General features: G+C 42.4%; 1 protein-coding gene across 1 annotated transcript in view; it reads left to right on the top strand.

Annotated features, from left to right (window-relative positions):
• The window catches only part of MDH2 (malate dehydrogenase 2), a 51,638-nt gene that overhangs the window by 17,802 nt on the left and 20,818 nt on the right, over positions 1–13,018 (top strand). The window contains exon 2 of the mRNA XM_068268667.1: positions 3,025–3,193. Within this exon, the coding sequence (XP_068124768.1) occupies positions 3,025–3,193 (169 nt within the window). The remainder of the gene's footprint in view (positions 1–3,024; positions 3,194–13,018) is intronic.

The raw sequence follows: 13,018 nt of genomic DNA on the forward strand, positions 1-13,018 counted from the left end.
CTCAGAACAGTATCATTTCAATGGTAGGTTTATTTTAACAGTGGCAGATAGCACATCAAAAGGAAAATCGAAAAAATAACCTTAAATAAAAGATAGCAACTGATTTGCATTTCATTGAGTGAAATAAGTTTTTGAACCCCTACCAACCATTAAGAGTTCTGGCTCCCACAGAGTGGTTAGACACTTCTACTCAATTAGTCACCCTCATTAAGGACACCCGTCATAACTAGTCACCTGTATAAAAGACACCTGTCCACAGAATCAATCAAGCAGACTCCAAACTCTCCAACATGGAAAAGACCAAAGAGCTGTCCAAGGATGTCAGAGACAAAATTGTAGACCTGCACAAGGCTGGAATGGGCTACAAAACCATTAGCAAGAAGCTGGGAGAGAAGGTGACAACTGTTGGTGCGATTGTTCGAAAATGGAAGGAGCACAAAATTACCATCAATCGACCTCGCTCTGGGGCTCCACGCAAGATCTCACCTCGTGGGGTGTCAATGGTTCTGAGAAAGGTGAAAAAGCATCCTGGAGTTAGTGAATGACCTCAAATTAGCAGAGACCACAGTCACCAAGAAAACCATTGGAAACACATTACACCGCAATGGATTAAAATCCTGCAGGGCTCGCAAGGTCCTCCTGCTCAAGAAGGCACATGTGCAGGCCCGTCTGAAGTTCGTCAATAAACACCTGAATGATTCTGTGAGTGACTGGGAGAAGGTGCTGTGGTCTGAGACCAAAATAGAGCTCTTTGGCAATAACTCAACTCGCTGTGTTTGGAGGAAGAAAAATGCTGCCTATGACCCCCAAAACACCGTCCCCACCGTCAAGCATGGGGGTGGAAACATTTTGCTTTGGGGGTGTTTTTCTGCTAAGGGCACAGGACAACTTAATCGCATTAACGGGAAAATGGACGGAGCCATGTATCGTGAAATCCTGAATGACAACCTCCTTCCCTCTGCCAGGAAACCGAAAATGGGTCGTGGATGGGTGTTCCAGCACGACAATGACCCAAAACATACAGCAAAGGCAACAAAGGAGTGGCTCAAGAAGAAGCACATTAAGGTCATGGATTGGCCTAGTCAGTCTCCGGACCTTAATCCAATAGAAAACCTATGGAGGGAGCTCAAGCTCAGAGTTGCACAGAGACAGCCCCGAAAACTTAGGGATTTAGAGATGATCTGCAAAGAGGAGTGGACCAACATTCCTCCTAAAATGTGTGCAAACTTGGTCATCAATTACAAGAAACGTTTGACCTCTGTGCTTGCAAACAAGGGTTTTTCCACTAAGTATTAAGTCTTTTATTGTTAGAGGGTTCAAAAACTTATTTCACTCAATGAAATGCAAATCAGTTGCTATCTTTTATTTAAGGTTATTTTTTCGAATTTTTTTTTTTTTTTATCTGCCACTGTTAAAATAAACCTACCATTGCAATGATACTGTTCTGAGACTTTTCATTTCTTTGTCATTGGACAAACTTACAAAATCAGTGAGTGGTCAAATAATTATTTCCTCCACTGTATATGCAGTAAAGGGTGTTACAATGTGCACCTGTCACACACACACAGGTATCGGACAGGCACAGTGACACTGCGTGCTCTCAACTAGCGTAGGTAGGTGGATGCACTGCGAACAGGTAGGTAGGTATATGCAGTACTGGGTATTACAATGTGCACCTGTCACACACACAGGTAGTCACTGAATGTGCTGGGTGAAAGAGGCGTGTTTGCGCTACCCCTCTGATAGTCTTTGAGACAGGGATAGCTAAACAATCCAAGCAAGCTTTGTATACAACAACCAGTCAATGCTGGTAAGATACATCGCTTGTTATGATTGGCTGGCTGTTGTGCAGGATCTTCTCAAAAAATTAGCATATTGTGATAAAGTTCATTATTTTGTGTAATGTACTGATAAGCATTAGACTTTCATATTTTTTAGATTCTTTACACACAACTGAAGTAGTTCAAGCCTTTTTATTATTTTAATATTGATGATTTTGGCATACAGCTCATGAAAACCCAAATGTCCGATCTCAAAAAATTAGCATATTTCATCCGACCAAATAAAAAAAGTGTTTTTTTTTTTTTTTTAAAGTCAACTTTCAAATAATATTTAGTTATGCACTCAATACTTGGTCGGGAATCCTTTTGCAGAAATGACTGCTTCAATGTGGCGTGGCATGGAGGCAATCAGCCTGTGGCACTGCTCAGGTGTTATGGAGGCCCAGGATGCTTCTATAGCGGCCTTAAGCTCTTCCAGAGTGTTGGATCTTGCGTCTCAACTTTCTCTTCACAATATCCTACAGAGTCTCTATGGTATTCAGGTCAGGAGAGCTGGCAGGCCAATTGAGCACAGTAATACCATGGTAAGTAAAGCAATAATAAAAAGGCTTGAACTACTTCAGTTGTGTGTAAAGAATCTAAAAAATATGAAAGTCTAATGTTTATCAGTACATTACACCAAAATAATGAACTTTATCACAATATGCTAATTTTTTGAGAAGATCCTGTATACTGGGTACCACATGCAGTACAGCACCAGTATCTGTACCTGTTTATACAGTATAGCACCGGCACATACAGTACAGTATACAGTTGTCCAACAGTCAAGTGGGGGGGGGGGGGGGGGGGGTAGTCTTATACGGCGAGTATATCCCTTCAAAACCCTTTAACTTGGCAACTGAGCATTACTGACACGAGACCTGGTGTAATAGCAAGCCAGAAGCTTTTCAAAAAGCTTTTTCAAAATTGTAAAAAAAAATTAGTGGGTTTATAGATAATGACATTTGATGCTGTCTTCCGCATCTGCCAGTAGTGAAGATTACCTACAGGCTCATTGTGGAGTAGTATCCATCAGTCTTCGAAATGTTCACATGGTTCACAATTTCTGCTATTGAAATGTGAAATTGACTGGGCATAAAGTAATCATTTTATTTTACAAACCTTTGTACTAGTCTTTTTCAGTACATGGTCTTCTAGTTCCAATGACCAGCTAAATGTAACCATTAGGTTTTTATTTCCTCAGAAAAATGCCAATGTGGCAGTGCTGGGAGCGGCTGGCGGTATTGGGCAACCTCTTTCTCTCCTTCTGAAGAACAGCCCTTTAATCAGCAACCTTTCCCTGTATGATATTGCTCACACACCCGGCGTAGCTGCAGATCTGAGCCACATTGAGACCAGAGCCAAAGTTACAGGTAAGAAAACTACATGGTAAACGTTTTAACTTTTTTTTAAGGTATTGGTCATTTTTCTTTTTCTGTCAACCAGTGTTCAGTTTTTATCTGTAGTTTATGGTTACAGCCCATTTGTTCTGCTATCTTTTACACTTATACTTTTTGTTTTAAAGCCAAGGGCATAGTTTTGCAACGTAACATGTTTGCAGGTAATGCACTTCAGGAGATTAGCAGTGAAGTTCATGTGTTCGCTTCAGACAATCAATCGCGCACAAAAGCTACTTCTATGCCTATACGCAAAGTGGAACACCCCTGCTTTTCTATGCAGTTTTCCATTACAATAAGGCTCAGTTCCCATTTGGGTTGGACCATCGGAGCGCACCATGTAATGTCCGCTCTAATCTTCCGGCTGTAACCCAGGGCAGATGTGTTACGAAGAGAGGCTGGCTAAAATTTTTGTATGTTTTTTTTTCTCCAAGTGTTTGTCTTTGTAAAGAATTACTGAAATACCAAGAATCCCCCATGTGAGATGTATTGGTCCAAAACCTTGGATGATCTTTTGCGGAGAGGTAGTTTGGAGGTTCCCCTGAAAATGTGGGATGTATAGGAGGTATAAATGCGGAGATACTGGAGGTGATTCTTTAAAGTTCATACTGAGCATGTGTGTTGCTCAGTGAGTCAGGGCTGTGCGACACTGCCGAGCATTTTTTCTACCGGTTTTCTTTTAAAAGACAAAAATGGATCAAGAAGCTTTCAGCGGTGTGCCGCTGCCCTAAGGAAGCCATAGGGCAGCACAATCAGACATTAGACTAGCACAGATCACTGCTGTCTACAGAGCCATTTTCTTTGGCTCCTGATCACTGTGAGCCAATCAGTTATCGGGAAGTGGAAAAAGGGCTCTGGTCCTTAAAGGGAACACAAGGTGTGAGGCTGCCAAATTTATTTTCTTTTGAACAATACCAGTTGCCTGGCAGTCCTACTGATCCTATGTCTCTAGGAGCCTGTACACACTGCTGTGCCTCATCCTGAACAAGCATGCAGCAGATAGGTACGCTGACTTAGCTGACTTGGGTTTTACTGGATTGGGCATATGCTTGTTTCAGGGTTTTGGCTTAGACACTACTTATGCCAGAAGATCAACAGGGCTGCCAGGCAACTGGCATTGTTTACAAGAAAATAAATCTGGCAGCCTCCATATCCCTTTTTGGTTATTTAGCAATGGTATTCTATATCTCAACATGCCACAACAGTTTCTTGCAATATAGTAAATCCTCAAATCTTTATTTGCACAAAATACTAAAATCGTTACTCTTTGAAAAGGTTAAAACAATTCAGTCGATCAGTAAATCATGAAAATTGCAATAATAGTATAAAGAACATATTTAGTGAAATCTTTGAGGTCAATCAAAGAATTAACTCAGAGTAGATGAGCCAATACTTTTCTAGGAAACTACACTAGTTCATTTTGGGTCATAGCCCTTCATCAGGCCTTGGTATTAAAAAGATATTAATCTTTCCTTAAAGTGAACCTCCGGACTAAAATTCTACTCAGCAGAACTGAAAAGGCTTGGGGTTTAACAGTTTTACAGCATCCGAGCTTTGTTTTTCTTACCAAAGCCTCATTTTTAGCTAAGCTCCACCAATCAAAGAAAACTGCCTGGGCTTTTTCCACCTGATGCTGTGCAAAGCATGATGGGATTTATGATCACGTTGCCTAGCAACTGGGAGGGGTGATCAGCACACAGGACAGTTGGAACTGTCTCATGCTCCCTGTCGCCTCCTTTCAACCAAAAAGATGGATGCCCTCATAAAATCAAACATTTGCCTGTTCTTTTAAAACAGGGTGGGTAAGAGATTATATTACCTATCTATTTTAATTAACATAACTAATGTAACCTAATGACAGTATGTTTGTTTAGGCTGAAGTTCCTCTTTAAAGGAAACCAAAGATTGTGTAAAGTGTGTTTTTTTTTTATTTATTTATTAATTTTTTATACATATACATACCTGGGGGTTCCTCCAGCCCCATCTGTACGGATCGCTCCCACGTCACCATCCTCAGTCTTCTCCCTCTTCGGTACCGGGTTCCGTAACTTCCTCCAGTCGCGGCCAGTCTGATGCAAGTGAAGTGCACTATTTACATATCTCTCCAGTAGCCACTGGAGTGATACGTAGAGGGTGCACTTCTCTTGTACCGAAGAGGGAGATTGCTTCAGTACCAGGAGGACGGCAGCATGGGAGCAATCCATGCGAATGGGGCTGGAGGATGCCCCAGATATGTATGAAACTTTTAGTTTAAGTCAGCTCTGGTACACTTTAAACAGACAAAAAAAATATATAAATATCCTCCCAAAGAAAAAAAAAAAGCAAAAAGGTAAAAATAACAATGGAAAATCTGAACCAACCAAACGTAATCCAATACCATCAGTGAGGCACAACAGGAAGCAATGATGCGTCCAGCGTAGGGAGCGTCCACATCCCTCGCTCCCCGGGTTCCTTTTGAAGGGACCAGAGCCTGTGGTCCAGAATCGGTTATGGTTTGCTGGGAGAAGAGCCTGTGTTCAGAATCGGTTCAGGTTTGTTTGCTGGGAGGAAATGTTTGTAGGCCTTGCCAGGATCTTAAAGAGGAACTGTCACGAAAATCTTAACACTTAAAACACATAAATAAGAAGTACATTTCTCCCAGAGTAAAATGAGCCATAAATGACTTTTCTCCTATTTTTTTTTTTTTTTTTAACAATTTTCAAAAAAAGAGAAAAAGCAACAAAACATACGAAACACCACATTTCTCTCAATCACACACAGGTGTGAGACAGAAGTTCGTACACACTGGATACAACAATCCTGCCCCCCCATGCAGATCAAAGCAAGTATACATAGTGGGATAACATAGTGAAATGCAACAGGTATATTAGGTTTCCAAATCTGTTATACATTCAGTAACTATGAAAGAACAGAATTTTTAGGTATACAATTTTATACATCTCCTATAGGAAATAGACAGCACTAGTGGGATATATAGTATATTAAGTGGTTTCTTTTAGATTTGACCCAATCATTCCAAATCTTTTCAAATGTTGCACTACACCCTCTAGCTATGTAAGGAGCCTTATACAAGTGAACTGAACTATTGACTAGTTTTTTCCAATATTGTAAACCAGGTAGTTCAGTATTTTTCCATTGCAGAACAATAGCTTTCCGATAGTAAAATGGGAGTATGCCTATCAGGGCTGTTTGATGTCTGGTCCTGGCCAATCCCTCTTTGAGACCAAGTACACACCAGGTAGGATGTGGAGAGATCTTAATTTTGGTTATTGTAGTGATTAAGTCACAAACTAGCTGCCACATTGGGAGCAGTTAGGGCAGTGCTAAAAAATATGATCGAAATTTGCCGGGGGGGGGGGGATTATTGCATCCCCAGCACAAATTAGTTTTAGAGGGATCCATCTTGGCCAACCTAACTGGTGTGAAATAGGCTTTGTGCATAATCTTAAATTGGATTTATCACGCGTTGAAATAAGATGCACAAATGGCTTAATCCACATATTCTACCAATCCTCATCGTCTAGTTCTGGAAGGAGATCAAGCCACTTATTTTTAAAAACTGTTCCGTGTGGTTCCGTGACCAGGATGATATCTTGGTATATAGCAAAGAGAGCTTTGACCAAGTCATCTTTATTCAGAATATTTCAGAGGATATTATTCTGGCCGGATCCTTCCCAAATTGCGTATTGAATGCATGTCGTAATTGAAGGTATCTAAAGAAATAATGGTTGGGTAACGGGAGATTTTCTTTAAGGTAATCAAAAGTAACCAGGGAACCTGCTTGAACTATATGGGTAATGTTCGTGATACCCTTAGAGATCCATATAATTGGGTCTGGTATAGTGTAAAATTCGTTAAGTATTGGGTTGTTTCAGAGAGTGGTATGTGCTGATAGTTTGTTTTGGGCAGGGGAATTCCAGTTTTGCACGGTTTCCCGGGTCATAATGACAACCTTCATTGAGATAGTTAATGGATACGGGGCTTTACCTCCTCTGTACAATAACTGGGATAGTGCCTCAAACGAGCTAAGATGTGCCACTTCTAACACCATAGCAGCATTAGAATTACCCTGTCTCAGCCACCAATAGGCTGTGACCAGTTGACTTGCTAGGGAATATTTCAATAAATGTGGAAAGGCTAGCCCACCTTCTGTCCATGGTCTTTGCAGTGTTTTAATATTAAGTCTCTGTGTTTTATTATACCATACAAAGCTTACTAGTATATAATTTAATTGTATAAACGTTTATGGACCCATATCGGACAGTTCCTGAAAATATATAAATACTTGGGAAGCAGTTTCATCTTAACTAGATTGATACGCCCAGCAAGTGAGAGAGGTAGGTTCTCTTTTTTTTTCTCCTAGGTTTGTCACAGAAGGTAGTAGAAATCTGACATTACCGACAGGTTTTGGGCTAGTTCATCTCTCCATTGGGAATTCTCAGCATAGCCTTTATTCTTTGCAAAGACATTCCCTGAAAAAGATTTATACAGAGATGCTGGCCAGACTCCCTGCTCGCTGCACACTATTTTGCCAGTTGGACGGAGCAACTGCCATTCACTAAGTGCTTTTAAAAATAAAGAAAACCCTGAGAACCCCCCTATGTGAAGATGAGCTAGTCCAAAATCTGTCAGTAATGGCAATTTCTACTACTTACTGTAAGTGACAGCAACATAGGAGCAAAGTAATTTATGGCTCATTTTACACTGGGAGATATGTACTTCTTATTTGTATGTGTGTTTTGTTTTTTTTTGGTTTTTTTTAAGATTTACATGACCGTTGCTCTTTAACTGAGTGAAGGCTTTTGTAATTTAGCTAAATGGTGGCGTACAGCCACAAGTACTTGAAATTAGAACTTCTTCTAACTTTTGAAATCTTTTCTGTTCTGTGTAATGAAGGAACCTTAAGTGAGAGGAATGTGGGGGCTGTCACCTTTATCTTGTGTGTTTTTTTTTTTTTTTTTTGCCACATCCAGCTTCTTAAAATGTACCGGAGATAAATGAGTGCAAAACATTAATACTTACATGGGGCTTTCTTCAGGCTGTGGGCTCCCTTGCTGTCTCTCTGGGGCTCCCTGGTCGTCCGCTAGCCATCCTAGTACTTGATCAGTTGCACTTTGTCGTGCATGCATGGCCCTGAGCATTCTGCACCTGTGCAGTAGTACTGCACTGGTGCAGAACGCTCCTGGCTATGAGAGCACGACAATGAACAATGGATTGCAACTGACCCGAAGTACTTGGACAACTAGAGCGGCCCGGAGAGACTGCGAGGCAGCCCACTGCCTGAAGGGGGCTTGTGGGAGCACAAGGGAAGTATAAATGTTTTGCATCAATTTGTCTCAGGTTTCCTTTAACGAAAGATAAATTGTGTGTTTATTGATAGGTTCCAATATCTCATCAGAAAAATTATTTTAGCTCAACCTCTCATTTTTATCAAATTTTATTTTTTTATGATTCTTTTTGCTGGGGTGTCATGCAGAGTTACTTGGCTTTTAATATGTCGGCTAGCACTGTGCAGTGGAAACTGGCGTCAGGTAACAGGGGCCAGCGGAGCTGCGGCGTGGGACATAGCGGCTGCCAGGGACTGGAGAAAGCCCCAGGTAAGTAGTACTATGGGTAGCAGGAGTTGTTTGACGACTCCTTTAGGCTAGTCTGATCAGGTCCCAGCAGAAACTGTCACTTGTATACCTTATGCTGGGAATACACGGGTCGATTCTGGTGCTCGATTCTGTGCCCGATCGTTTTGGCAGCTCGATTCTCTTATCTGCCGCTCGTTTTTCTTTCTTTTTTTATGTACAGTATTTTAATTAGGTTTTAAAACAGTACAACAATGCATTGAAAAAGCTTGTGGGAGTAGATATAGTTTGAGAAAAACAATCAAAATGCAAGGCGAGGAGAATCGAAAAAAAAATGAGCCTTGAGTAATTTGAGGATTATTCCCAACCAGTTTAACCACTTGCCGACTGCCCACAGCCGATCGGCGGCAAGGGCTGGGCCCAAACGACCGCAATACGCCCATTAGCGGCGGCGGGCGTGGTTATGCGGCGATTGCGTCATTCGTGACACGATCAGCCGCTGGCGACAGGCTCCGCCCCCTTGCGCTGTAACCCGCCGGCCGTTCTGAAGCGCCGGCGGGTTAGTAGCTCCCAGATCGCCGCACAGCAAGCATATAATATGCTTTGTAATGTATACAAATCGTATTATACAGGCTGCCTCCTGCCCTGGTGGTCCCAGTGATCGAGGTACCACTAGGGCAGGCTGCAGCCACCCTAGTCTGCACCCAAGCTCACTGATCTCCCCCCCCCCCCTTACTTCTGATCGCCCACAGCACCCCTCAGACCCCCCCCCCTTGCCCACCCCTCAGACCCCTGTTTGCACCCAATCACCCCCCTATCACCCATCAATCACTCCCTGTCACTATCTGTCAGCGCTGTTTTTTTTTTTTTAAGTTAGTCCCTAAACTGCCCCCTGGGGGCTCCTGATCACCCCCCCCCCCACACTCTCAGATCCTCCCAAGACCCCCCCCCCCCTGTGTACTGTATACATGTATCCTCCCCTGTAATCACCTGTCATTCACCCATCAATCACCCCGTCACTGCTACCAATCAGATCAGACCCCTGCCCCTAGGGCACCCAATCACCCGCCCACACCCTCAGAACGCCCTCAGACCCCAGCCCTGATCACCTCACCAGTGCATTGCTTGCATCTATTCCCCCCTCTAATCACACCTTGAGACGCCCATCAATCACCACCTGTCACCGCCTAGCACACCTACCTATCAGATCAGGCCCTAACTTGCCCCGTGTGGGCTCCTGATCACTCGGCTAAACCCTCAGACCCCCATTAATCACCTCCTGTCATCCCCCCCCCCAGCACTCCTATCCATCAGATCAGGCCCAATACAACCTGTCATCTAAGAGGCCACCCTACTTATAACCGGTTCCACAAAATTCGCCCCCTCATAGACCACCTGTCATCAAAATTTGTACAACAACAAATCATAACATTTGTAAAGCGCTTTTCTCCCGTGGGACTCAAAGCGCATAAGCATGGCTCAGACCACCGTGGTACAGAGGAAGACATTTTTATAAATCTGGAAATGCCAGGCTAAACAGGTGGCTTTTCAGTCTGGATTTGAATAGCTCCAGGGATGGTGCTGTCTTTACTGGGTGTGGTAGGGAGTTCCAGAGAGTAGGGGCAGCATGGCAGAAGGCTCTATCTCCAGATTTTTTGAGGTGCACTCTGGGAGTGACCAAGTTTACAGAACTTGCTGATCTGAGGTTGTGAGAGGTGTGGTGCAGCTTCAGCAAGTCCTTCATGTATCCAGGGCCTAGACTGTGCACGGATTTGAATGTCAGCAGTCCAATCTTGAAGAGTATTCTCCATTCTACTGGTAGCCAGTGCAGTGAGCGAAGGATCGGTGTAATATGACAGTGGCGAGGCTGGTTTGTTAGCAATCTGGCAGCAGAATTCTGCACTAATTGCAGGCGACGCAGGTCCTTTTTGGGGAGGCCAACATGAAGGGCATTGCAGTAGTCCAGACGTGATGTGATGAAGGCGTGGACTAGGGTTGGAAGATCCTCTTGTAGATGCTTGTACCCCTGAACAGTCATTTTGAGGCATTTGGTTTCCAAACTACTCACGGTTTTGGGCCCCTAAAATGCCAAGGCAGTATAGGAACCCCACAAGTGACCCCATTTTAGAGAGAAGACACACCAAAGTATTCCGTTAGGTGTATAACTAGTTCATAGATTTTATTTTTTGTCACAAGTTAGCGAAAATTGATTTTTATTTTTTATTTTGTTCACAAAGTGTCAATTTCTGCTAACTTGTGACAAAAAAAATAAAATCTGAGCTCACCATACACCTAACGGAGTACCTTGGTGTGTCTTCTTCCTAAAATGGGGTTCCTATACTGCCCTGGCATTTTAGGGGCCCTAAACCGTGAGGAGTAGTCTAGAAACCAAATGCCTCAAAATGACCTGTGAATAGGACGTTAGGCCCCTTAGCGCACCTAGGCTGCAAATAAGTGTCACACGTGGTATCACCATACTCAGGAGAAGTAGTATAATGTGTTTTGGGGTGTATTTTTTACACATACCCGTACACACACACACATACGTGTGTGTGTGTGTGTGTGTGTGTGTGTGTGTGTGTGTGTGTGTGTGTGTGTAAGTGTGTGTAAAAAAAAAAAAAAAAAAAAAAATCAAAAAAAAATAATTGTCATTTACAGAGATATTTCTCCCACCCAGCATGGGTATATGTAAAAATACACCCCAAAACACATTTATACTACTTCTCCTGAGTACGGCGGTACCACGTGTGGCACTCCCCCCCCCCCCCCCCCCCCCCCCCCCAGTGCGCTAAGGGGCTCAAGTCCAATAAGTACCTTTTTAGGATTTCACGCGTCATTTTGAGACATTTGGTTTCAAGACACCTCCTCACGGTTTAGGGCCCCTAAAATGCCAGAGCAGTATAGGAACCCCACAAATGACCCCATTTTAGAAAGAAGACACCCCAAGGTACTCCGTTAGGAGTATGGTGAGTTCATAGAAGATTTTATTTTTTGTCACAAGTTAGCAGAAAATGACACTTTGTGAAAAAAACACACAAAATCAATTTCCGCTAACTTATGACATATAATATCTTCTATGAACTCACCATACTCCTAACGGAGTACCTTGGGGTGTCTTTCTAAAATGGGGTCATTTGTGGGGTTCCTATACCACACTGGCATTTTAGGGGCCCTAAACGGTGAGGAGTAGTCTTGAAACCAAATCTCTCAATGACGTGCGAAATCCTAAAGGTACTCATTGGACTTTAGGCACCTTAGCACAGTTAGGGTGCAAAAAAGTGCCACACACGTGGTATCGCCGTACTCAGGAGAAGTAGTATAATGTGTTTTGCGGTGTATCTTTACACATATCCATGCTGAGTGGGAGAAATATCTCTGTAAATGGACAATTGTGTGTGTAAAAAAATAAATAAAAAAAAAAGTTGTCATTTACAGAGCTATTTCTCCCACCCAACATGGGTATGTGTAAAAATACACCCCAAAACGCATTATCCTACTTCTCCTGAGTACGGTAATACCACGTGTGGCACTTTTTTGCAGCCCAACTGCGCTAAGGGGTTCAAAATCCAATGAGCACCTTTAGGCTTTACAGGGGTGCTTACAATTGGGCACCCCCAAAATGCCAGGACAGTAAAAACACCCCACAAATGACCCCATTTTGAAAAGTAGACAATTCAAGGTATTCAGAGAGGAGCATAGTGAGTCCGTGGCAGATTTCATTTTTTTTTTGTCGCAAGTTAGAAGAAATGGAAACTTTTTTTTTTTTTTTCCTGTCACAAAGTGTCATTTTCCGCTAACTTGTGACAAAAAATAAAATCTTCAATGAACTCACCATGCCTCTCACTGAATACTTTGGGATGTCTTCTTTCCAAAATGGGGTCATTTGGGGGGTATTTGTACTATCCTGGAATTTTAGCACCTCATGAAACATGACAGGTGCTCAGAAAAGTCAGAGAAAAAATGGGAAAATTCACTTTTGGCACCATAGTTTGTAAACGCTATAACTTTTACCCAATCCAATAAATATACACTGAATGTTTTTGGTTTTTTTTTTTGTTTTTATCAGACATGTAGCACAATAAATTTGGACAAAAATGTATAAAGAAATGTTACTTTATTTGAAAAATATCAGCACAAAGTAAAAAACACTCCTTTTTTTGACAAAATTCATGTCTTTTTTTTGATGAATATAATAAAAACACAAACTCGCAGCAGCAATCAAATAGCA

The sequence above is a fragment of the Hyperolius riggenbachi genome, chromosome 2, assembly GCF_040937935.1.
Source record: "Hyperolius riggenbachi isolate aHypRig1 chromosome 2, aHypRig1.pri, whole genome shotgun sequence".
Taxonomy (NCBI): Eukaryota; Metazoa; Chordata; class Amphibia; order Anura; family Hyperoliidae; genus Hyperolius; species Hyperolius riggenbachi.